This window comes from Apteryx mantelli, unplaced genomic scaffold, assembly GCF_036417845.1.
Source record: "Apteryx mantelli isolate bAptMan1 unplaced genomic scaffold, bAptMan1.hap1 HAP1_SCAFFOLD_191, whole genome shotgun sequence".
Taxonomy (NCBI): Eukaryota; Metazoa; Chordata; class Aves; order Apterygiformes; family Apterygidae; genus Apteryx; species Apteryx mantelli.
The window spans coordinates 104,761-132,434 of record NW_027118544.1 but is presented as its reverse complement, the minus strand read 5'-3'; the positions used below and the strand labels follow the sequence as shown (position 1 = coordinate 132,434).

The following is a 27,674-nucleotide window of genomic DNA, read 5'->3' as shown; positions in this document are numbered from 1 at the left end:
TTTGGAGAAGTCATTTGCTCTCTCTCCAATGAAAATTTTGCTCTTTTAAAACAGGAAAGAAAAAAAAACCCACCACGCTTATCATTCTTACTTTTCTTCTTGAGGTATGCGTGACTGTACCTTAACTCCAGAATATATCTTCAGGTGACTGAGCTGAAGGAGGAGGTATGGTGGTTTTGTTTTATCTTACAAGTCACAGCCATGACAATGCAATGAAAAGAATCTATAAATTGCAACAAACGTCTGTACAACAAAATTCCTGCAGCCCTGAAATACAACAGTCTGCACAAACAATGGCCTTAAAACTAACTATCGGAAGAGCTACAGGTCACGAGTTCCCATCTTGCCGCGCAGCCCTTTCCCCCTCTGGACGTGGCAGAGCTGAAGAGGTTCACCAGCTGACTGTTTATAATGCTCTCTACTTGCATCCCATTCTACTCCAAAACGTGTCAACAAGAAATTTAGTGCTATCTCTTCATATAAATGCAATCATACTAGTAAACTGGAACACTGCCTCTCCAGTAGAGGGTGGACTGATTTAACTCTGCTTTTTATACCTATACTTCTAAATCTGTATACAGAGCATATCAGAGCTGTAGAGAGAAAATAATTTAATTTTGTTCCCTCACTAACCACTCTACTGAGGTCAGTGCAGAGCACAGAGCAGGAATGTTTCAAAAGCTAGTAAGTTTAAAAAAAAAAATTGGATGTTCACATTGCACTTTGTATCTCTACTCCCGCTCCAATCTAAGCTAAATGTCAATAACCATCTTGTTCAAAGGCAGGTCGGAACAGTGGATGAAATACCTATTTCAGCCTAGATGTTACACGGCTTTTTGAAATAGTTTCAACCTGGTGTTTTTCCAGTCACTCAAAAACATCTCCAAAGCTTTAAGACAAATGGGACCTAGTTGGATATTAATCTACAGCAGCTTATAAATAAAGTAGCCGATTAAAACATAGTTTTTGTTTGCAACAATTTTTGTTGTTACAAATATTGTTGCAACAAGTTATTGTTGTTATTCTCCCATATTTTCAACCAGCTTAATGAAAATACAGTAGAACCTCATTGTTTCACACTTGTCACTGGGAGATTCAGTGTACATTTCTTCACTGTGACCATTTGACAACATTCAAGCACTAAGAGTTAAGCTAGGATGATGTACTTCAAGATATGCTCTGTTCTTATCAGTGATGAGTTATAATTCAGCTTTATCTCCTATTCCGGGATGTAAGTGTACTGATATTTAGTAGAAAAAAAGTCATAAAACGAGGCAGCACTGACACTCTCTTTGCTGGAATGTGGACAGATCCTGGGCCTAATTTTAAAGGGTGGCTTCGCAAGATTCTACTGTAATCTACACAAAATGTATAAAACACGGACCATTTCCAGAATAAGGCCACTAATTTTGCCATTGGCAATTAACAGTGAGAAACAGCAGTTAAAACACTCACTTGATTACAGAGGTGTTTTTGAGGCAATAAACTGTGGGAAGAAGTATAAACACACAGTCCTCTCATCCCTCCTCTTTCTTTTCCAGTAGGAGTATAGGTGTCTCTGCTTCCTGCATGTACCTATTCCCTGAGGAGAAATTTCAGTCTGTTTTCTTAGTGGGGAATCTAAACAAGTCCACGCTACATTTAAAGATGGGGACGGCGCTGTAAAACAGTAGCATTACAAGTTTCCCATGAGTCATAGTCATGACAGTCTGATGTCCAGATGTCCAGATTCGATACCAGCGCCCATAAAAAGGGTCCGAGATGGCTGGGCATAACATGTCGTTCAAATTCACTTCTGTGACCTAGGAAATGGACAACAGATTTATAAATTAGTAACATTTTGTGTTGCACTGATTCAGACACCTAAAATGGTAATTTTCAAATTACCAGAGTAATCAAAAGTGTTTAGCTGGCAATCCTTTGCTCACCATCAGTAGGCCAGCTTTCAGAAGGAAAGCAGATCTGAAGGCAGTTGTGCATTTAAGAGATGGATTTATACACGTGCATAGCTGATTTATACAAGGTTTTGCCACTACTTGTGAAACATGAGATACAAATGGCCATTAGGATGTGCAATTAAAAGTTTGTATTCAAGTAATTTTATCCATGGGAATCTGAACACTTTGAAAAACTAGTGAGTGTTTTTACTTTGAATGTACCTGCAAACTATCCATATACTAATGCACATTTACTTACCAATCCCAGAATCTGCAAGATGCTAAAATGATATACGAACATAAGCCCAGTAGACAGAAGAGCCCACCAGAAATTGGAGAGTGGTTCTGGAGTGTCGATGCCTTGAAAAGAAAGGAATACATTAGTATTCAGCTGAATTACTGTGTCCAAACACTCATGGAAAATCCTCTTTTCTCCTCTAGATGTTGGGGTATCTGGTTTTAGCTGATAACCTAGTGACTACTGTTATAGTAATTAATATTTGAGAACCTTACTTCTTACCTGGAGCATCTGGATCAGTTTCTTCCCTCCTTCTGCTCCAACATTAAAACGTACAGTATATTAGCTCATTAAGCTTGCCTATTTTCCACCAACACCAGTGATTTTCACCTCATTTACCTAATTTTTCCTTCTAACACAGAAGTACTAAATGTATCTAAAAGCAGGTTGTTAATCGTACTCAGACACCTGCTCGTTATGGGAGCTATGACTTTAGCATGCACAGAACTAACCCAGGTAGTGGCAATTACTGCGCAGTCCTGTACTGGAGCGTGGCTTGATAGCCATTTCCTATTTTATTGTTGGTTGACATCTATTCAAGTAATTTGCACCAATAATGCATAGGAACAGAAAACCTTTATAAAGTAGTCAATCCATTAGTGACAGACCATGCTCTTAAGTGAAAATTGCTGTGGAGATACTCTCAAATATACCCTATAAACAATTTTATGTTCAGTAGATATCACAGATGCTGTAAAGTATTTGTCCCCCTCAAATGAAGCAGCAGGTACCACAGTATTTTGGGCCTCTCCTCCTGAAAATGAGTTTTGGCAATTTAGTGAAAAAAACACAATGTCACATGATCTAGAGTTTACCAAAGAAGTAAGAATACTCTAATAAAAGTACCTTCAGATGCAAGACTATTTTTAGAATTAAATAGTCACACATATAGCGAGAACAGAAACAGCTTACAGAGTTGTCAGTCTTACTAACAGACACGTTAGTAAGATGTGGGGAAAATATTACTTTCCTTATGACTTTAATAACCTAGGGACACACACACAAAAAAGATGCACACTGTCATGCTGTTCAGACTCTGTAAAAAGCTGTAGACTTTCAGACAACTATAAAAATACACTGTCATTTTTATCTGCCTTTGCCTGCTCTCTGCCCTGTTAGATATTATCAAATGTTGATACGTATATTCATTACTCGATGCCTTGTAGCAGAGACGGGCATATTCATATTACCCTTCACTAGCTAGCACATTCCGCAATAACCATAAAGATTCAATAGACTTCAGCATAGGCTGTACAAGCCTACTGGGGACTGAGAATAACTATGCACATGTGTAGGTAGCTATGACTACTCACTACACTAAAGCTGGTATGAGTACGCCTATGTACGGTATCTTATGAAGGAAAAGGCAAATAACTCCTTTTCCCTGCTTCACCGCACCACCATTCAGTCATGCATGCTCTCTGTTTTAAAACCACCAGAGGACTGCTTTCTCCATCCTTATTGCCCTTTTACAATCCTTTCCTGCATTTATTTTTCTGTAATTTTGGCTGTCATGCCAGGTAGCTACAGCAAAATCAATGTAATTTAAAGAGAAATTTCTGAAAGTTACAATATTCTTCCCAAAATTACCTGCACTTTACATTCTAAAGCAGTAGAGCTATCCATTGTCCACTGAAAATAACACAGCAGCTCCGTTCCTAGTCAGGAAAGAGCAAGAAGTTGGTTGTATACTTGAATGACAGCACACGTATGCACCCCATATATCAATCGCTCTCACTGTGACTTTAATAAACAACAACATTATTGTAATTTTACCCAAAATACAATTGCATACCATTGCTGTGATTTGATGCAGCCATGACAAAGAGGAGCAGGGAAGCTACTTTGAAAGCATAAGGCAGCTTATAAGAGTTCTTTTCCAGTGGGCGGATGAAGGTCAGAGGAAGTGTCTGAACTACAAGCAAAATCCAAAGTTAAAAGTGAACTTGATATGAATAACGGAGTCCTCTGTAGTTAAAGGGAGAAAATTCAGACTTGTCTAATACTTCTAACATACTTAGCAAGTATGATCTAAGAGCTGGGGGGTATCCTGTTTACAAACTAGTACAGAAAGCTTTACTTAAATAGCAATGATATTAATTAAACTCTGCTACCTGAAACGTCGGTAAGATGGCAGATACATGATACCACCTGACGTATGGTTTTTCATTACAGATAGTGAGGGAGGAAGCAAGTAGCTTTGGTGTCAGAGCTTAAGCGACCACAGCTCTATTACCAAAGTACCAACTTTAAGTGACCTGGTCAAGCTATACATAAACTTTTGTGCTGCCTCCCCAGCTGTAAAGAAAATGTCATTTGACTTGCAAAGTTTTTAGTGTTGTCTTTGCAGTTTTAGGTGCATTTTTAACCTAGATGCAATATACAAAATAATACTTAAATAAGTTAAGCTATCTAAAACAGCTCCCAGGAAGTGGCAGAGTAGTGCTATACCATATTTGTTTTCACATGAACTCACCTGGTTGACATTTACTTATGTTATTTCAGAAGTATTCTATAAAGCCTGAGAACAGATGGTACTAGACTAAAGAGGTAAACATTCAGAAAAGCTAGGATTCAGAGACCTTGATATTTGGGGGACAACTTAGGGGACTACATTGTTTCACTAGGCAACGTGTAAAACTCTAAAATAGACAAGCGGTCCTAGCTATGAAACAGGCTTGGAGGAAGAAGGCAGTCTTTAAGAGATTAAGTAAATTGCCCAAGATTACAAAGCAGAGCAATGGCATAGTTTGGCTTTGAACCCATGTTTCTCGTATCCAGCTCGAACAATCTAGTCAGAGAATCATGTTTCAGCAGACGCTTAGGAGAGCTGTTCAGGTTCTTCCAGCTAAGAATTTTGCACTACTACATCCTCTTTTTTTTCTTGCAAAATTAAAAAAAAAAAAAGTTACTCTCACACTCCACAGACTTCTGATCTCACCAAATAATAGAAAATCCCCCTCGCTTGCTAGACTTCACAATCCTGAAAACAATAGTATGATATTCAGCAGTGTCATTATCCAGACATCGAGGGACAAAAAGGAAACAACGACCTCCACACAGAAACATTTCAGAGCGATCTGGATTCCCACATGTGTTTTGGGATACTAATTTTAAATTCATATCTGGGATATTCTGTGAACATTTCTCATTAGATAAATAATCGCTACAGATTCTACCTCTCTGCAACAGTGCTATTCAACAGATGACTGTTTAACAGGCCAGGGTGATCTACTTTCCTTAGCACACAGTCTGTTAACAATGGCATACAAAAAGGAAAACTGAGATCCAACTGAGAGGTTGTTTGAACGGCCTGCGGTGGGTTTGTCACAAGCTATTTGCTGCTCACATGGGAAATCAATTTCGATATGTAGCGGTGAGCTTCGCCATCTCTCTATTCACTACGAATCACAGGCAGTTCTTATACGGTATGTTAAGCACATTCAAAAAAGTTTAATCCGACTGCCAGTCTGGCACTAATCTCATTCTCAGAAACGCTCATGCCCCAGACAGTTGAGACCATTCCAGATCAGGGGCATCCAAGTAGGCTGTATATTTGCTCTTGTGTTGAAATAGCATGGTAATGGATATTTCAGTTTAAACTTTATTATTTCAGTAGCGCTGTTGGGAAGGACTTAATATGGATTCAGGAGATTTGGGTTCATCATCTGCTTCTGCAATAAGAACTCATGTGACCTTGGACAAGTCAAATAGTTAATTTTGTCATCTAGGCAATGGAAGTGTGGCTTTAAAATCTAAACATCAACAAGGAACAGAGACTACATTTCTTTTATACTTTTTCCCCCATGAAGTCTTGTGCTAGTTCTAGTGTCCTTACTAATTATTTATTTTTATTCAAACTTCTCAAAAAATAGGCTTGTGAAAATCTTTACAGAATTTAACAGAAACTAATACTCTTTTGTATTTCCATCTAAGCATAAGGTAGTAGAAAATTACTCTTCTTTTGATTGCAAGCGGAGATTTATTTTTTTCCCCTGCCCAAAATACAACCAAATCAGTTTACTCTCTCCACAGTGTGGACAACCTGGGTTTGAATTGTGAATTTTGCACACCCATTTTAACAAAGAGGATGCTGGAGACTTAGCTCCCCCTGCAGTCTAATATGTCTGAACCATACAACGACGCTGTTTGACACTGAAGTGACACTGATACAGAGGCCTCTGACTAAGCATAAAGGATATTCTGGAACTTCAGGTACATCTGTTCACACATCAGATTGCTCCATATGCTGGAGATCTCAAACTGTAAGAAGGATTATCACCTGAACTCTACTGCTAAGGAGTAGCCACATATTAACTCTTATTCCATACCATTGTGGAATGATGCCATTTGCTCACAGCACAAATATGTGGCTGGCATATTTCACTAACAAGAGACAAACAGAATGATCTCTGAATTACCGTACTTCACTTTTTCTTTGGATCATTTTTTACTTCACTTCACTCAATAGTCAAGAACAAAAAGAAGGTTACAAACTTATAGTATAGTAAGCGCAAAGGATTATAAGTGGCGGCTGCTGCTGTAAAACACAAGAGATTCACCAGAATGAAACAGGCTGAATTTGTTCTGAGCATGTGCTAAATTGTATCCCACTGCTTGGCATCACATCCCTAGGTTGTCAATTGAAGCTACTGAACATCCAGACCATGCATTATGAGCTTCTATTTCCTAAATGAAACAATGCAGCTCTGCTGGACAATGCGGCTGAGGGCACATCAACACTAGAGGGGGACAAAGCATCGCGCTTGAGGAATACGTTCTACATTACCTTCTCGGGGTGATGATTAGAAAACCCCCTGTCGGCGCAATGGTTTAGGATTCCCACACTTACTGCAACAGTACAGTAAAGTGAATGCAAGATAGTAATCCTGTTTGAGCAGACAACAAGCAAGCTAGCCTATTTTACTAATGTGTGCCACTACAATTCATTAGAGCTTCAAAATTCCAAGAAATTATCTAACTAGCTGATTAATATTTACCTGGGATCTAATGATAAAAAGAGATCTTTTCAGCTCAGTTTAAGGTGCAGTACTTCCCAAGAAACATCCAAGAAGGCAAAAGTCTTGAAAACAACATAAGCCTTTGGGCAAAAGACCATCTTTTTATTCCCCTAATTCAGGGCCTGACGCTGTTATCCAGGATGGAACTCCAACATATCACCAGAAGCTATTAAGTAACAACATACAAAAGAGTAATATATACTTCAAGAAAAAGAGCAAAATTTGTGGTAGCCATTAGGCACATCTTGTTCCATTGGGTGGGACGAATTCAACATACAAAGGGCAAAGTGCCAACCTACCTCCTTTCCGCAGCAGATAGATGGGCACAACATAGAGCATCACATGCTGGATGTAGTAAATTTCCATTTCAAATGGGAGCTGAGGAATAAGGAAAACATTTGTAAATATTTTTCATTATTAACACCTGAGTCACAAGGAACCATTTAAGAAGGAAAACTGCTCCTCATGCCCCACAAGAATCCCTTCATTTAAGTTCTTCTGTCACCTGTGTATATTAACAAAGTGATGACAGACATTAATGGTCAGTGCTTTGAAAACGCAGCTATCTGTACCCGTCCCATCCTCCTTGCCGCTAACACAATACAGTGCTTCTAGCAGAGAATTCGCAAAATTAGCCAGCAGCACAATAAAGGAGGAATAACATAAGATAACATAAGCTTGCTCTCTTCCTTTTCCTAGTTAGCATAAATTACCAACAACAATGCAAAAAAGCAAAGTAATCAAACACCCCCCCACATGGCAGCAGCCTATTTACAAAAAAAGTTAACTGCTAGCTTGCAAGTGATAGAAGGCTATAAAGCAGATATTTTAAAATCATTGTAATGAAAAATAAGTTATTGCTGGGAGAGCCTGTGCAAAAATTTTCAAAAGACCTGATTTAGCAAACTGCACACATGTGCAAAACTACTGCGCTTCTCTTAAAACCAACAAAATTCAAAATAGACGAATACCAGTCAATCTTCAAGCTGCAGAAGAATGCATATAAACAAGTTACCTGTTAGCAGATGAGCAATACCTGATTTACCACTAACAACTTTTGAGAAATTACTGTTAGACATTTGTCTGTTTAGTTGAATTCATGTTACCTCTCACAGGAGAGGTCAGACAGACTGTGCTAAAATAATACTGTTCTAAAATTAACCTGAACCAGAGCCCAACTAATTCTAATTCTAGCTCTGTACGAGTTAGAAAAAGTAATACACTATATCTGAAAGTTATTCCCATCTCCTGTAAGTGTTTTTGTCTATATCCATTTGTTACAAAAAAAAAAAAAAAGGTTCAAACTAGACCATAACACATTTAAAATTGAACAATGGCAGGAAAAATTCAAATTCAAACTTCAGAATCCAAGTTGTTGTTGCAGTTCACTTAAAAGGCTGAAAAGACATACTTTTCTAATATATTTCAGATGTGAAAATTGGACAATACCCTTACTTGAGTCTGAAATCTCACAGGAATAATGCAAAGCCAAATCATTAGCTTTGGTTTAAACGCAGGCTCATTTTAAATGCTAAAATGCTAAAGTGACTCCGGATGCAAGTATTACTATCATGGCTTGTCTGTTCAAAAAAAAAAAAAAAAAAAAAAAAAAAAAAAAAACCCAAAACCCCCACAAAAAAAAAATCTGCATCAGCAGAAGTCAGAGATGGAAACAGTTCAATTTTCTTCCTAAATAAGTCAATAAAGAGCAGGTAAATACTACAGTGATGTTTTAAAGTCTACAATTTTTTTAAATCCAATTTTGAATGTAAAAGCTGTTAAACCCAACAGCTGGATTCCATTAGTCCTGGCATCCCCCAGCTGAATACTTTAAACACTATCAGTGTCCTGATTGCAAACTCCAACATGTTCAGCCAACTCTTGGGAGAGTAAGCTAAAGGATCTTCCATACAAGCTGTTGGGTTAACTTGCTCCAAGTATTCTGTATCAAAACATAAAACCAACCAAGATAATAGTATGCAAAAGCAAGAACTTCACAGAAATCCTGAAGTTTCTTCAATATTAATCTTTCTTTTGTCTCCTGTATTACCTGTTGAAAGACACCTAGGGCAAAATAAGGAAATCAAACAAGAAGATTTGAAAAGAGGCTAACGCAGCTTTAGTAATGGAAAAAAATCCCTGTACCTCTCCCAGCTGGAATACGCACACTTCAGAAACAATAGCTCCTAATAGAAACAATACAACACGAGGCACTCAGTCCCTGCCAAGGAGCCTTCTCTAGGATCCTGTGGTTTCATAAGGGCTTCTGCACTCGCCGAGTTGTGAGGGTCAGTTACACAAACATCACACTCAGGACACTTCTGAGAACAGAGTAACAGTTATTTTGCCGCAGTAGTGTGGACAGTAACTTTTTGTGTAAAACAAAACTACATTTTTTTGCTGTGAAAGATTGATTGTTCTGAAGCCCGGCTAATTATGCAAGTGCATTTCCTGGTATGGAACTGACAACGCAGACTTCTCTGTACAGCCAGGCACTCAAGCTGTACAGCCAGGCTACAATAAAGAGAAAAGAACAAACACAAAAGATTAACTGTAAAGTGGTACAGAACAACTGACTCATCCAGCTCTAAAGGTCTGGTGTGTAAACTGTTTTATCAATAAACACTCATTCACAGATAGCAGATAGGTATCTTGAATGTGCAACAAGAATTTGCAAGTGGAGACAACACAGAAAGGATCACCCGTCAATCCAGGATTTTAAAAACCTCTTCATGAAAACAAATCAGCAGTTTAGAATGTGATCAAGTTTGAGATATCCAAAAATCAAAGCAACGCTTATTCACAGAACACAAAGGAGCTCAGAATACTGCCTCCTGAGTTAATTCATCATCAATTCATTTGATGGTATGCAGCTGCAAAGGCCATGAGGATCTAAATCCAGACTCCAACAAACTAAAGTAGACCCTTGCCACAGGCCCCAACAGACGTGTCTTCTCCCATCAGATGCCTTTGGTGGAACACAGCAGCCACTCTCAAGAGCAACAAGGAATTCCCTAGTAACAGACCAATGTCTTGATGGTATATTTCTTTATCCACACCCGTCCCCACATTCAGAAACACTGAATGTTCACTACCAAGATGGACCACTCTGAAATCTGTATATTAATTTTCAATCTGTTTGCTGACTGTTTGCCCTAAACTCCTCTCTCCCTTGCAGGCTGCTAGCATCACTCTTCCTGCATTTCACCTTGTTTCCCTTCTCAGGGCATTAAAACTAATAAAGGTACAAGACAAAATGACAAATTATCCATTTCTTCTACTAACTCATATTCTAGGCTCTTAACAGTCTAAATGAACACAGAGTACAGGCTGCCCTGTTACTCAAGATAATAGGTTCTTTTCCTTTAAAGGTTCCTACTCGAAGAAAAATCTGTTCATTGTCCAGTCACTGGTTTTAACATTGGTATAAAATCGTGCTATGTTCAAAACACAACCTAATACTGACATACACAATTCTTCAAACAGGCATACCATATCCAGAGTACTATGTTAGCATATTTTGAAATAAACATTCAGACTATTCAGTTTTTACGTTTTCTGATGAAATTTTTGTTAGAAGATATATACGGTGTTTTGTTTTTCCAGGAAGAGTTCGGCTCAAAGTAGCCACATCTGCTGCTTGCCCCCACATCAGCCCAGTATGGTGCAGATTCAAAAGTGCCACATTCCCAGGAGACTTGCTAAGGGCTCACTGGAGACGTACCAAGAATAAATAGTGAGCAGGCAGTAAGTTTTCATCCCAGGAACAGGTAAGTTACGTTCAGTGGTCTAGCTAAACTCTTAGCAGCCACTTCTACTGCTTGTGAGACTGCAGAAAAGAGAAACTATGTGATGAAGGATTAGAACTCGTCTCTGTCTTTTATCTGAGCAAGAAAAGTCACAGCCATCAACAGCAGTCCTCTGAGCACGTAAGGGATGCCCTAACTTAAACCAGCTACTGCCCTAAGGAAACAATTAGGTCTTTCCATTGACTGCACTAAGATTTAGAAAAAGCTCTTCAAAACTATAGGCTTCTGGGCTGAACTCTATTCGAAGTGCTGATATTTAGATGCGAGTTCCTCCCTGCCCTGCAAAGTGTGGCAACTAGTGTAAACCCACTTCAACTCAGCAGTTGGTTTTCAGTGGAATAGGAGGTTGCTACTTTGCTCTATTTTCTGAAAGCAGTACTCCTCCCTCTGTTAATTATTTATTCCTTGGTTTTATATTTGCAACAACAGCTCAAGCACCGTGTTGTGCAAGAACTCTCCCTCCACCATCCCCTACAAAGACTGCAGGGTATGACAGAAAAAGGGACAAAAGTCGTTCAACTCTGCCCTTTTCTACAGCACACCCAGCAGGAAGGCTAGGTGTCTGCATCAACTGGCATTCTGTACCAGTAGCTTTCCTAGACACAGTCAGTAACCCAGATTCATAACCTATAATTAAGGACTAGTTTCCTAGACAGGGTCAGTAATCCACAAATAAACCACAAGCAGATTTTTTAATTTAACCTGAAAAGCAAACCACAGTATATGTGAAATGGGAGATAGGGGCTGTATGTATATGTATGTGTGTTTGTGTGTGTATGTGTGTGTGTGTAGCTGTACAATGCAGAAATCATGGGGCAAACAGCTACTAGGCCCATGTAACAGATGTTGGTTACTTCTCAACATACTCAGGATAGCAAATAACTTACTTGGCAGAGGAGAGACAGCTGCCAGAGAAGTTTAGGAGAATGGTCTAAGGACAGATGTGGAAGTCTTTAAAAAGAAAAAAAAAATCCAAAACAAAAACACAAGTGGCCTTCAGAAAACAGATTACTTCCAGTCCTGCTAGGACTCATTTCTCAAGCAGACATCCAAACTGGCAAGTAGCCAAGAAGTTGACCAGGGCTCAAGTTACTGTTACACTATTCAGCCAATTTACAGCTCAGGCACCAGTTTGTCCACCTGGCATAGATCAGATAAGGGATTCCCACATACCTGAGTGAGGCAAAAATAAAGATATGCTAATGTTGGCATTAATGTCAACAGCAAAGCCACTTAAAATAAGTGAGTAACAGGGCTGTAGCTAAGTATCAGGCACCCATCCGTGTGACATCTGTGCTAAGGTCTCAACCAGTTTCCCCAGATTTTATTTGCAACAATTCCTTTTCTGATATTTTAGGGGCAGCTTGTTGCATTCAGATTTCCTGCCATACACCTGCTTGTCTGTAACTGATACAAATACATATTGATGAGTGTCATCCCCCCCACCCAAAAAACCCTAATCTCAATTTCAAGTAGGCATCTGCCATCGTCTACACAATCCAGTCAGTAGAGAGAATTATAATATAATCCCTTAAGGTAGCATTAATTGATCAGTTCTATCCAGTTTTATCTAGTTCTCATTTTCAATTAATCCTATGAGGGTGGGCATATATACACAGAGGGAGAGAATCAGAATCTGCATCTGCTACCAAAGGGAAGTGTTAGCATGCACAAGCACAGTCATGAGATTTATAAAGAGAATCTGTTTGTGCTGAAGATTAGTAGAGTTAAGACATGGTGGAACACAGGACTAGGAATAACACCTTGCTACAGGGATGGAGGGGATCAGAAACATAACAAAACAAGAACAACTATATTTTTACTAGTATACAAATGTCAGAAAATCCAGCTAGAGCAAACCCCCAGGATTCCAACTCATGACATACCCAAACGCTGCTAACTTGAGAAGGAATTTTTTTCTTGGCCTGTCACTACAGAGGATGAAGCTGACCAAGAAAGTTAGGAAAATGCAGTTGTTCAATGCACTGCTGAGCTCAACGGTATGCGTTTATTTTAACTTTTATTAGTGTTTTCCTTATTTGACCAGTGCTAGATTTGATGTTTATTGTATCTCATAAAAAGGCATCCCAGTCTCCTGGTCACTCAATCTGATCGTACAAACCAGCTTACATGTAATGACTCTAGGGACACAATCAGGCATCTGTAGAACTGAGTCCAAGATAGAAGATGTCAGTTTGGTACAATCTCTCAAGGTGATGGGAAGCAACAGTCTCCTGTTTCCTTGATCTCACTGATCTCAGAACTCTCTCCCACCTACCTGCCCAGAAGCATGATCTCCCTCCCCCACTTTTAAATGAGTAGTTGGGTCAGGTGTCCAGCTTCTCATGCTCTTACTTTCTGCCAGACACTATCTATTACAACTCTTTACAGATGTAACTAGCTATACAAAGTTTTTATATCAACCATGTATACAGTAAAATATATGTCTTAAAATATCACAAAACTGAAATAAAAAGTTGAGGCATAAAATGATGACCATTCCTGACTGAGTCAAAAGCTTTTCAGGAAGGCATTACAAATCAGAGCAGAGGAGCAGAGAGCATGGACAAATTCACTGCACTTTTTTTCGAACTTCCGACTAAGTGTTAAGAGTTATTCAGTGCTTTCAGGAAAATGTCATTGTAGACAATTGCAATGACAGTTATAGAGCAGAATGCGTGTCTACCAAGAGATAATTTGGGCCAAAGCTGCAGTGCTATAAAACATCACCCATATTATCTTGTGCCAGAAGACACACAGAAAAGAGACCGGCCTAGCAAGCAGCTGTTAAGCCAAAAATATCTTAGAGCTGTATTTATTCCAAAAATATTTTCTCTTGGACATAGTCCTTTGGCTCCTCTACCTCTAGTTAAGGGCAGAATTTTATATAAGTAGTCTGTATTTTTCCTGTTCAATCACTACTGCCCAAATATAAATGAGATCTACTATAATATCAGAGAAAATACAAGCTAATGATTTATTAAAACATTTCAACATTAGTATTTTAACCTTAAAAGGTTACTCCTAAAAATCCGATAGAAATCAGAAAGCTACCTAATTTGAAATATGAAATGAGAAGTATTCGATTATCAAGAAATCATATTTGAATTTTTCATTTAATGCCCTTTCTATTCAGCAGTAACTAGTTTTAGGAAAAACAATTGCAAACTGAAAATAAGCATTTCTAGTATGAAAAAGAATATGTGTAGTTACCAGATTAGGAAGGACAACCTAAATCTTGAAGAAACTCTAGGCTTACGCTACTGAATACACTGAAATCTGAGAATGATGATCAAGCCTTCTGTGCATGTGTGTCTTATGCTGTATGGAAGATTATTTCTAACGTGCAAAAGCCTACAGATGAACGCCATTAATATCCTTTCTCTGGTAACTAAATCCTGTCTCAGTGCAAAGTTTCATAGTCTTAAAGAAGGGAAGGAAGAGACCATGTACAAATCCATAATAAAATCTTCAGTTTTCAGGTCTCCTAGCTACCAGTGTGGCCAATCAACATATCATCCATAAAATTCAATATGGAAGCAGATTTTTATACTTAATCCTACTAAGACTGTCAAGATTTGCAAATGGACAACCACTTGTAAGATCTGCAATGGCAACTTCAGACTCCAGTTATACAGATAAGTAATAATCTTGCTAATAATATAATTAATTCATATGCTATACAGATACAGATATGAACATTTTATCCAGACACCATATATATGTAAGCAGGTAAAGTTAAGAGTGAACACTATCTTAGAAGAAACATTTAAATAACTGCAACAAAAAAAATTCTTGCAAAGAAGTCAAAGGTATCTTTACTTGAAAAAAAATGAGCAAGCATGTGTACATACATACATACGTACCCATATGTGCATGCATAACAGCTCTTAAAAATAATCCTTAGAAATATTTTATCCGGCTCAGATTCAGGACAACTTTTCTTAGCATTAATTCTTGATAGGTTTGAGTATTACTAAGGACACCAACAGGCTAATTTTTCTTCCAGAAGACAGGAATTTTGTGGCAGTTTTGAAAACTTGGAGGAAGAAACCCTGCTGTGCCTAATTTGGGGGGAGAGCAGGTGACAGACACCAACAACACTGGGCATTTTCCAGGCCTGAGGAATCTCCCATACTCACGTGTACCCATTTCTAGTTGTTTTAGTCTCCCACTACAGCATTTTAACCATGGGCCACATGCTTTCCTTGAAGCTGCTTTCAAAGCCATCATGTTCACTGTCAGTTTAAAGATCAAGGTGGAACCGACAAAGAACTTTGTTCCACACTTCCACTCTCCACGTTATTAACTCTCCACATTGATTTATAAGCACAATCACAAAAAATTCCAAGACTAGTATTTTGGATCCATTCTAGTGACCTGTACCAGGAATTTACAGGCTGGTAAAGTGGACTGTGAATTTTCCTAAAACCAAATATATTTACTTAGCATTCACTTTGATCGTAGGAGGGCTGTTATGTGACTTCACTCAGGAAAAAAGCTTATTGATTGCGGTAAATAACTTGAAGCAAAAAATCTAATTCAAACTATAATCTGTAGGACTAATAGCTCCCACCAGGCTGAAATAAAAGACCATATCTATAGCATATTCAAAGGCTTAAATGATGCTGACAGGCATACATCTACTAACAATCTAGCCTGCTTCAGTACCAATAATATCAAAACTTTGGCAGCAGAGATTTCAGCACCAACTATACAACTCGAACCCTGAATATGCCCTTGTATTAGCAGCCTACACAAACTGCATTGCCACATCTTCACTGGTCTTGCTTGCCAAAGTTTCCTAGATTAAACCTACCCTGGTTACGATACGATGCCACGGCTACATTCCTGAATGCACTGCTGCCACCCTACAAAAGAGCTTAGACTTTTGAATTAACCTAATCATGTGAAAGATATAAACTACTTTTTTTCATTAACTTTTTTTCCCCCATAATCAATTTACCCTGTAAAACACAAGGACAAAAGGTAGGGCAGTGTAGCAACCGACCTCCAAAAGAAGTCACGCTTGACAGCTCCATCTCACAACTTAGCCATTCTACAGTCTAACCTTCTTTTTACACTTAAGTTTTATTTATAGTTTTACATGCACCTGCTTGAAAAGAAACTAGTTCTTCAGTTTCAGGCATTCAATACCGTTGTCTCAAACACCGTCAAAATACTTACAAAGAAAAAATTGCATTTCAGAAAGCAGTTTGTTTGCTCCAGGAATGTAGAAGAAACACCTTTTAGATAGCTTTACAAAAAGGACTGGGATGAAGAAAGGCAGCTACTTGCAAGTGTTAGTAATCTGACTACCATATTCAAAGTGGCAAGTTCTTCATAGTAAAAGAAGCAACTCAGTGATAATCTAGTACTTCAGAAAGATCTTAGCAAAAGAGCTAACTTACCTGCTTTGAGTGAAACACTCTCATCCCATCGTTTTCTCAGTGTCTTAGATATCTCTTCAATACACAAATCCAGCAGGTATTTATAGATCACTCAGATTCATTATGCAAACAGTATGTATCCTGCTGAATTTAATTAAGAGGGAGGAAATATTTGCAGAAACAAAGATATGGGAATAAAGAAGTTTTCCATGGCCAGTGAATTTACATGCAGCAAGAAATTTTAACTGTCAGAACTTGCTTAGTATTTTAGAAGTATACCTCCTAAACCAAATCTGTGTCATTTAGCCACCTCTAAAGACAGCTCAAGCAAGGGTCAAGCACGTTTCTAGAGAAAGCATTGTAGAAACACACACAAGAGAAGGAAAGGTATAGTACACTCACCAGACGCGTGTTAACAACAGGAAACAGCAATGCCAAGAGGGCCCCATTTAACATATGCATCTGTAACCTTAGAAGAGAGATGAGACATTATTTTCACAGATTGGAAATGAAATGCAAACTTTTTTATGTAGTATGTCATATGTATATGTTATGTATAGTTATGTAGTATTTTATGTAGTATGTCTTTCATAAACGGTAGCAAGAGATCTGAGAAAATTCTGCTGGCTTGAATTTGAATAAAGCCACTGTTAACTGCAATAACCAGGATAAAAACTCTCTTTAAATAAACATTTAAATAATTTCCTGAAGTAGGACTGCTTTCTAGAATGAACTTTGGATTCCTAGAAGGTTTGGACTGCCTGTTCATATTAATCCTGTTCATGGTCCAGGCTGCTAAATGGTTGAAATTGTGCTGTTCATTTTGCTTTCAGAGCTTAAAATAGATATTTGACGAAGTTTTTACTTCCATCCAACTCCATAAACGTACGTGACATCAAACTAAAGCTTCAGGAATTTGGAAGAAGTCTGATTTTTGAGTCACTTAAATAAAAGAAGAATTATATTTGTCAAGATGCAACAGTGAATCCCAAGAGAAGAACAGGGAAAGAAAGTAGTATTTAACTTACAGTGCTGTATTTCGTACAGCTTTCAGTCCTCTCTCCCTGAACCACTGTTGCATCAGGTGCACACAGAAGTAAGGTCAGAACTGTTTAAGTTTACTTTATATAAGAGATAAAGTAAGGCATAAAATTCATTATACAACCACTGCCTGTCATAAACTCTATTAAAAATTACAAAGTTTGTAAGTAACTTGGGGGGGGGGGAAGAAAAAAGGTATTACAATTTCAAAACAGTTCTTCAAATGTCATTTACACATCAGGACCTCAGAAAACAGAAAGGCTCATTCTGAAGAAGAACAAATACTGCAGCCTCTGCCCTGCAACCAGGCCTTTGCAAATGCATAGTAACTCCAGGATTTCCTAGACACCAGACTTACTTTGCACGCTCTCTGAGATGAAGAGGCACTAGTACTGTATCTCTGTATTCAGCCTACTCCCTGCCCAAATAAGGAGCAGCAGGGAAAAGTTGCAGCCAGACAGTAGCACCTCCAAAACAATTCATGAGGCATGCCCCCAGCATCATATTTTCCAGGCACTGCCTAGACCAAGACAAGAAAGAGACGAGTGAACTGTCATGGTGGCAACTACAGCCATTCCTGATTATCATTCTGTCTGGGAAGTCCCATGACCCTCCCCACAACATGACTAGTGGTACCCCTATCATGCAATGCACGTGAGAGAGCGCCTTTGAGAACAAGAACTCTAAGACCCTATAGGCACAAACCTATTAAAAGTATGGGCTGTTTACTGGACTCTACTGCACTAGTCCATTAGACCACTTCCTAAAATTAGTAACGATAAGCAATATTATAGAAAAGATTGCACACATTTGAGAAATAGCCAAATCAGTAAGAATTTGCTTTAACTATTTAACTTATCTCCACATTTAAAAAAATAGACCCATACTGTACATATGGCCTTCCATGAAGATCAGCTACTAGTTTTCAGTGAAGATAATCAGAAAGTACAAGGCACATGACATAAATTAAACAAGCCCATAGGTTAATCTGCAGAAGGACACCTGTGCTCTCATCAACTAATGGATGTTGTTAGTGAGACCAAAGCCACCACCAGTACAAAAGAAACAAGGGTAAGTGGACTCAGCACCCACAATTGAAGCCATGATCCTTTTCAAGGTCTCATCTTTCAGTCCAACCAGTATGTCTTTCTAACTAAGGGCTGGATGCATATCTTAATATTTTATGACTTAAGCCATGATCAACTTCTAAAGCACATCATGCAAGTAGACAGAAATGTAGCAAGGACAACGCATTACCTGAGAAGAATCATTGCAACCCGGCACGGAGGACAGGCAAGAAAAAAAATCTGAAACATTAGGAAAAAAAAAAAAAAGAAAGAAATTAATGATACAATCTTATTTAAACTCTATTTTGTACATCTTTCTTCCCCAGTTTTGTATGTCACAGATCATTTCTAACTAGAAGGACTGTTTTACAGCAGAGCTGCAAAAGACTAAAAATCATGAACAAATTAAAAGGTCTAACATTACCTACATATACAAGGATTTAAGCAGTATGAGCAGCATCTAGGATTCAGCTTCTGCCAGTTCCTAAGAAGCAAGTCAAACTCTAGTCCATTTGAAATTCTGTCATTATTAAATATATATATATATTTAGATATAGATATATCTAACTCTCTCTCAGGGCTTTTTGTAAAGCAGATTACTGTATTACCAATCACTTAGATCTTCAAGAGCTGGGTCCTGCACTGCTGAGGCAAAGGAGAGCTTTGTCATCATAAATGCTTGGTATTCAGCACAGCAGGGACCTTATCATGACCGGAGGATATCTCAGTATCCGTTCTACGGATAACCTTAGTAGTCATCTTTAAATACGCCTGTTGCCTTATTTCCATAGAGTATTTTTGAAGTACTGTTTAAATTTCACCAGTAATTAACTAGCTATTTCCTAAGATGAAAAGTAACATAATGCAGTGTGAGCAGCATATATCTGTTTCTTTTTATAGGCCAGACTCCTGTCATAAATACAACCTGGTTTAAATCTTTATGTAATAAAATATTGTTGATTAGCAACAGTCTCCCATCCAACTTTCAAGGATAACCGTCATCCTTTGATACTGTTGTCCAAACCTCTCACAGCAACTTAAAACACTTCATATCAGCAAGTTTTACTCAGAATACAAAGAAAAAAAATGTGCAAGTGTTCAGTGCTAAATCCTCCCCCCCTCCCCCCACCATTTTTCTTTAATATTGCCCACTACTGGGAGGAAAGGGTGGGGGGGAAAATCCTACCTAGTTTAGTCTGCTCTGTGAGAGAAAGTATTTCAGTGAAAAATGGATCATGCTTTTTTCTTTGTTTCTAAAAGAAGTGCACAATAGATTATTTCATTGTCAGGCTACTAGTCAAATCATTAAATCCCTTCAAGTGAGAATATCTGAAGAACATATCTGCTTTGGGGACAAGTTGGATAAATTCAACAAACATATTTCTTTGAAGTGCTACAGGGCCTACCTGGCCAGGTAACTGATAGATGTTAAAATTAATTACTATCAGGTCATGTACTTGCTACAGCAACAATAGAAAGGTTGAAGCCTGGATCATTCTATTCAGCCCTTGTGTCTAAAAGGGCCTGTTATTACCATATGAATAAATGTGCACATTTCAAATATTTTATTTCCAGTGCAGGTTCCTAATATACAGCCATTTATTTCTCTAATCAACTTGTATGTTTTAATTCAAGTCCATCAGTCTCAATAACAGTTTAGAATGTACACACACTCACAGGAAAAAAAAAATCTTTTTCCTTAGTCGTACAGAACTCTACAGTCTTCTATTCAAAAAGCAAGGCATTTCAACTCATCAAGGAAGGTTAAAGAGTAAGCGAACACAATGGATGCATGATGACAATCTGCTAGTTGAGGCTTTCTTTGCAAAGGCAAAAAAAAAAAAAGTATATACCACAAAATCTTATGTGAGGTCTATATATCACCTTACACATTAAGGCCCATATGGCTTCTGGGAAAAGTGTCCAGCACTTACTAATTACATTTCATTATTCCATCGTTTGATATTTTTGCAACAGACTGTCTACTAACTAGACTAAAGTTCCTTCAGCTGTGGAGTATATCCCTTCTGTGGTGGACCATAAAATTTTCCCTTCTGTGGGGACCATAAAAGTTTTCTACAGGTCTTTTATAATACCTAGTTTTTCCCATGCTCTTTGTATATATTAGTCAAACTTTTTAAACATTCCATGAGATAAGGCACTTAGAGTCCTACTAGTTTATTTGAAGCTTTAAATTCAGGTATCTTATGATTTCCTTACATTCATAAGTATGACAGAAGAGAGGTGTTACATTAGAAGCATTGTTCATACTTAAATGAAGAAAATTCTACTCCTCCAGTACATATTTTATTTTTTCTTTTTATCTCCTACATCTTAAAAAATATATATATTTTTTTCTCTGTGTACACAAAATAATCAAAACAGAAATGTGTCTTAATCACACCAGTCATTTATTTTTCTGACTGCAGAGCACTCCAATTACTGAACAGCAGAGGAAAAACTAGAGTACAACTCTATGTACCAGCTGAATCTTAGTGTACCAGCTGAATCTCACCATTGTGGTGAAACAATAGCAAGTATTTAAAAAGTATGGTCGTAATAGTTACAAAGATTGAGACGAACACATCAGCCTAATCAAAAATACTTTACTGCCTCAGAGACAGGCAAAAAAGAGAAAAGGATTCACAGCTGCTCATTTTCAGGTCAGCTCTACAGCAACACACACAGTTTCAGGATTTGTGATGGCAAAAGAAATATTTACTATTTTGAGCATGCAAGTCCCTCTGTTATGAGGGATCTTTCAGAAAAATGTGCTTGACTTCCATTTTTGGAAAGGATAGCAGGGAATTTAACTAGAATGTTTATGTTAAAACTTAAAGACAGTGGAATAGATCTTCAAATGTTTCAGCTTTAGCAATTTAATATCAAGCACTCTCTCTCTAAATACCTACTTTCCATGATAAATAAACCTCACCACCTCTTAAAAGGAACGCTTTACAGACCCCTTGTATCAGATTTACAAAAGATTATTTCACAGAGTACATTTAAACATTAGAGAGCATTATCATTCAGCTCACATAGTAATTAGCAGCCTGAAAATATCTCGTTCACAGCAGACACTCATAAGCTCTAACATATTGAGTGTTCACATACTCATCCCGTAATAATATTACGTTTCACTTTCATACTGGAAACACCATCCTTAGCCTTTAGGTAGAAAACAGCCAAGTCTTATAAACTGAACAATATCATATTAAGTTAGTGACATGGCTGTGAAGAGTACCCAGCTTCTGTTTTCCTGGTGAAACTCTGAAGGTTTTACTTGCTCAGACTAGCAGAGACAATAGCCCCCATCCTAGCTGATACGTTGCAGACACAAGACAACATCTATTTTAAAGTACACTGAAGGAGGCTCTTCCACACACGTTTTTATCTGATCATCATTGCATACATTCAAGGCAGAATAGCTAAACTTTCAATTTAGAAAAAAGCTAAAGAAACAACCTCAATATCCCTCCTCATTTTGCCAGATGTGTTACCCATTACATTTTCGCATGTTACAAAGGAAAAGAAGGACAAAAGAATTAACTGGAAGCCCAAAATGTACAAAGTAACATTTTAGAGAGGAAAAATAAGCTATAAAACATCCATTGTTTGACATGCTGAATTCTGGGCACAGTTCTAGTCATTCCCTTCCCTCTCACTTCTATACACACGCCACTGAAAACACAGCAGATTTGGGAAAGGGTTACAGAAGTCAACAAGAACGATCAAAATATATTGAATAGCTTCTATACATGGATCAACTTAACACATCAAGAATCTTCAACCTGAAAAAGATTTTGGGTGATGGGAGTGAGAGAAAGAGAAGATACAAAATCGTGTGTGGTCTTAGGACTTGTTATCCGCGCGTTTCCTTAATGCGGGCACAGCACTGCGAGTCAGGATGCTTGAGAGACAGAAAGCAGCGTTTCAATCTTTCACCAGCACAGGATCAGGAGATTCTGAGATTCTTTTCAAGTAATAAACTACAAAGAAATTCAAAACACTGGTAAATCTGCAAACTGAAGTTCACTTCAAGCCTGAGGACCCAGAATAAAACAGAAGTCAGAAAGCCAGTCAAATTCCTAGTTGCTCTGCAAGGCCATAAATATCGTCCATCCCCATGGGAAATATTTCTGGCATGAAGAACTGCACGACCAGCACTCCCTCTGCACAAGCCCAAATACAAAGGTCACACCAGAACACATGATGGGTCAGCAGGGCTGTTATAAGTTGTAGACTGTAAGGAAGAGGCAGATTGCACTGCCTAACTATTCGTCTACTGAGAGGAGACCTGAAAGAGACTAAACTCATGGTTGCATTGAACCAACCCAAGAATCAGCCTATTCCACATTCCATTTCTTGAGCCATGCACCAAGAAAGAGGAGAAAGCTCCAAGTGATATCTGTAGGTCTGGGACACACTGCAAAGAAGGAAAAGGATATTTTCCCCCCTGCAGTAATATGCTTAAAAATTTTCTAGAGTGAACATATACGTGATCCAGTCATTCAGTACTTGATGGAGTTTCCAAGAAATACCATGTCTGAGTTCCTTAAACATCAGAGATCATTATTTTCTTAAATCTAATTTATTAGTCATCTGCATTACTGTGGTAGGTAGTAGAGCCTGTACGTAAAAGGACTATTCTGAAGACCATATCAAGATAATATTGCATGAGTTCATTCAGGAAAACTCCTGTAATCACAAACAGGATCACATGAGAGACTACAGAGCTGCACAGGGATCAAAAGACAGAAACATCATGACCTAGAGCAAAACGTTTCTTCGTTTGGACTTAGATGCACTGTTCTCTCTACGAAGTAAACAGAACAAAGTCTATAAGGATTCACACCACTGTTAAGTGAGGTCAATGGAACATTTCTTTCCCTTGTGTATCAATCCTCTCCTCCCATGCAAAAAGCACAGAGAGATGAAAGGCAGTCTTCACTATTCCTATGGTAATGTATGAGAGGAGGCATTCTGTAGGACTTCAAAATTACTTTCAACTCTTCATTTGTCAACTAATCCAAAAGGAATATTTTGCAAAGTATGCCTTCCCTACCTTTAATTTCCTGGCAGCATTGGCAAGATAGCGATATGTAGCTATCACAAAGTATTACATTTGCCCTCCACAAATTCCTGTTAAGTTCCTTCCCTTTTAATCACTGGAAGCAAGCATAACCACTCAAAGGAAATAAGGAACTGGGAAAAACAGGTATTTTGTTTTATAAATTCATTTTTAGAAGTCAGAATTTACAAAAAAATTACTCCTTGACATTGCAATAATATCTCTAGGTAGAAGTCAAAAATAACATTCATGGAAAAAAGGCTAGATATCCACTGAAATAAAGTGGTATCTTGCAGCAGGTTTAGGGGCTTTGATTGATTCTATCAGTTTTCCTAGGGGCAAAAATATTAAAATGCATCCACATCTCAGAAGTGTGAAAAAAAAAATCTAATATTGGAACAAACACCTAAAATTCACAGAAGACTGCAACTTTATGAAACCACAATGAACTATGTTAACATTAACCTGACAGCTCACTTAATACGAACTAATTTTCTAATCTGCATGCACTATGGTAACCCCTAATAGTATTTTCACTTCTTGCACTTTAAAGCATTACTTATGCTGCAATTATCAGATCAATTTTGAGATATCAGAGGTTTCCATTATTTGATTTTTCCAGTTCATACAGAAATAATTTTATTCAAACAATCTTTCACAGTTTGCAAATCTAGACTTCAGCAATGCGCAAGCGCACCAGTATGAGTTGGAAAGAGGTGAAGAACACAGTCAGACACACCTAGTTTTCTGTTTTCCATTTAACTGTATTGCCAGATTGGACATGGTAAGAAAGGAAAGGAATTGGGGGGCGGGGGGGGAGGTTATTTGTTTGTTTGTTTGTTTTTTAATCCAGCGGTGCCTCTTTAGTACATTTGCTATGAATCACTTTTGGTGGAGGGGGAAAAAAAAGGCCATGATGCAAGCAGATTTTCCTAAATCAGCATTATTACAACCCCAGCATACTCAGATGTTGAGAGAAACTCAAACTTCAAGATGTAAATGTCCCAATATGTTGCTGGGCTACTACCTAGAGTAGCTAAAATTTACTACTTTATTTCTGCAGCTCTTGCATAACTTATGTTTTCCATGTTATGGAAACTATTAGGCTCGCTGGCCTCCATAACAGGGTCCGACCCAAGGTTCCTGCTGAGGCAGAAGTTCGAAGTCAGACTGGAAAGAAATAAAATTTAGTGATACACGTGCGGTAATTACAGCTCGAGCTGGGGGCCTCTGAAGAGGGACCCCGAACAAAGAAATCTCTGGGCAATTATACCCTTACAATCTAAATTCCCCACCCCTTAAGAGATAGTTTGGACCAATAGTAATAGTTAGGTCTGGGTTCTTCCCCTTCTTCCTTGGGCCCCTTCATTGTCTCTAGGCAGGCTGTTTCTTTTCTTATCTTCAAGGTTGGCTACTCCTGCTGTCCATGTAACTTCTTTATCCCTCCAGCTTGAACCGGCTCTGGGGCCCCCTTTTACTTATCTAGGTAAAAATTCACAGCCCGAGGCCTAAGGCTTCAGCAAATTTAGCTACTAATGCTAAGCAAGTTATGCTAAGCAATTAATTCTAGACAGCTTCAGTCCAATATTCTCTAACATCCACTTCATTACCAATACTGACTAATTGATTGCACAGCTCTTGTTACCACTTTATGGGCAGCAAGCGTCCTATAGTCCTATGAGCTAATGTTGCATCACTGCTAAGGAATTTACATACCCTACTAATTAAGTTCTGGAACAGCAAGTTAATCGCTGTAAATGTCTTGAATATTTCTGTAAGGAGCTTGGTTTTCCCCTCTTAAAAGGATACCCGTCTTCCTTAGACCTCTGGTACAACAAGAAAAAATGTTACCGTTCCTTTTTCAGGAAATACTCTCCAGGAGTGAAAGTAAGAACTGGCTTGATCTGATATAGCCTAGATCAGTTGCCTCAGATCCTTTGCCTTCTGCAAAGGGAGACTGAGAGTAAGAACTACATTGGTTTGATTTTTATTTGTTATTGCTATTAGACAGATGTTTTTATTATGGCAGCTTTTATGAAAGTCTTTTTGACATTCTTTTATTAATTTTTGAGCTTAAATTTTGTAAATTGTCCAGTGTTGAGGCTAGAGCAGTAGAGAAATTAAATAGAATAATAAAGGAGTTTGGGAGATGTCAAAAATAATTAGTCTCAGTGAAGGTGACTTCTAGATACATGTACAGGACTATTGGAAAATATAGCTCGTATCACAGATATCACAGTTCAATAATTGTTTATGAGTATTTCCATTATCCAACAGCTACACAAACTGTATATTAAAGTGCATCTGCAAGCTAGACACAAGTCATTAAGTTACACAGTGTATCCACAGGTACTCAGCCAGCCCGGTTATTTCATCCCACAGACAAATGTGACACAGGTAACACTGATTTCCTTACCATTCGGCTTTTAAAATTAGAAAGTCAAAATCAAAATTCTGCACAAGCAGTAATTCATTTCTTCAACAACTTCACAAAACACATTTGCATCCCTGAAAAAAGCTTACCTGAAAAACTTACCTGTGAACTACATAGGTCCTTTACCAATAGCCTGCTTTCATTAAGTTTGGTGAATTGGTAAATTGGTAAATTTTACCACTACTGTCACTGGAAACAGCATTTTCTATTTTTGAAGCAATAATCAGGTAAAGGTAACTAATGAGAGTTTTTATCTTTTGCCTTTCCAAGCAGGAAGTCTGACATTAGTATTTTCATTTGACTTTTGTTTCTTCAGAGATTTCAGTTCAGCCAGTTAAAAACTAAATCAGTATTAAAATGTTTATATCAATTCTTGACATTTGTACCCTTGCTATGCACTTTTGGTCCACAACTGACTATATAAAAATACTGCTTTGCAAGTATAAAGCTAAAGCAAACTTCCTGGTAATCACACATGGGCCTTACCTGCATCATAGTGACCACGTGACATGGATTCAGCAGGTAAATGACAGTCTTGGTAGCAAACTTGAACCCCACCTCCAGCCCAAAGACAAGACAGAGAGCCACCAGTAGCAGACTTTTGCCCAAGCTCTCCTGCTTAGCCTGGGGCTGCTGTAGCAGATGACCCTCCAGCTCCCTGAAATGCAGCTGCCTCAGCTTCCACAAGGACAGAAGGATCTCCACAAAACCCACACTGAGGAAGACCAAGCTCTCCAGCAGACGCTGCTGCCCGGAGAGAAAGGCAGCACACTCTGGCCCTCCATTGCCAGCAAAGTTGGGGTCCACCCCCCCGTACAGCCAGTCCAGGAGGTTACGGAGGCTGTAACGGGACATGGTGGGATAGCGCCTCTTCTCCTCCCCGTCACTATCTGGCAACAGGTAGGAGCAAGATGGAATCAAAGCCAAAATGCTGTCGGGCTGACGAAACATGAAAGGTAAGGACGTCCCCTCTGTAAACTCCTTCCCTCCCGAGCTTCAGAAGCCAGCAGCCCAGCTCAGAGCAGGGCTAAATTTGGGGGTTTCCTCTTGACGCCAGGACGGTAACTGCAAGCAACAGCCTGCAAGGGGAGAGGAGTTACAGATGAAGGGGGTCACTGAACGGCGCCGCCAGCCCCTCGCCCCCAGACCCATTACCCTCCCACCCCCGCTAACGCCCCTCGCTCTCCCCCGCCTGAACGTTACAGGACTGCCCTTCTCCCCGGCCGGCACCACCACGCGCCCCGCCCCGCGGCCGCCTCTCTCCCCTTACCCGGCCCCAACGCCGTCCTGCTCGGCTCGCTCCCCTCGGCCTCGGCCTCCCCCACCTGCGCCCCCCGCCCCTCGGCAGCCCTGCGCGGCCAGCGGCGGCCGCTGACTGGACGCCGAACGCCCGCGATTGTCCGCCGAGCGCCCGCTGATTGGACGCCGAGCGGCCCCTCGCCCGCGCGCCCAACGGCCGCTGCCCGCGCGCCCAGCGGCCCCTCGCCCGCGCGCCGCGGTCGGCGCCCTCAGGGCAGCGGCAGCGGGGGCGGATAGCGGCTCCGTTAGCGAGCGCGGCTCAGAGGCAGGCCCGGCGCCCCCCGCCACGGGGCTGGCCCTGGCGGGC

The 27,674-nt window shown here is 39.1% G+C and overlaps 1 protein-coding gene and 1 long non-coding RNA gene across 3 annotated transcripts; one reads left to right on the top strand and one right to left on the bottom strand.

Moving 5' to 3' along the window:
• Positions 1-17,349, top strand: LOC136995943 (uncharacterized). 2 transcript variants are annotated; one of them, XR_010887437.1, is made up of 3 exons: positions 1-165; positions 10,863-11,026; positions 17,289-17,349. It is a non-coding gene; the product is annotated as an uncharacterized lncRNA (long non-coding RNA). The 2 variants fall into 2 exon arrangements; XR_010887436.1 differs by lacking the exon at positions 17,289-17,349 and adding an exon at positions 14,541-14,669.
• Positions 1,596-27,331, bottom strand: LOC136995942 (transmembrane protein 164-like). The gene is made up of 6 exons (XM_067316938.1): positions 26,555-27,331; positions 18,754-18,803; positions 16,858-16,924; positions 7,556-7,634; positions 2,197-2,297; positions 1,596-1,802 (listed from the first exon to the last, which is right to left on the bottom strand). The coding sequence occupies exons 1-6, from the start codon at positions 27,017-27,019 to the stop codon at positions 1,596-1,598; spliced, it is 969 nt and encodes a 322-aa protein (XP_067173039.1). The 5' UTR covers positions 27,020-27,331.
• Positions 27,332-27,674: the final 343 nt, after the last annotated feature.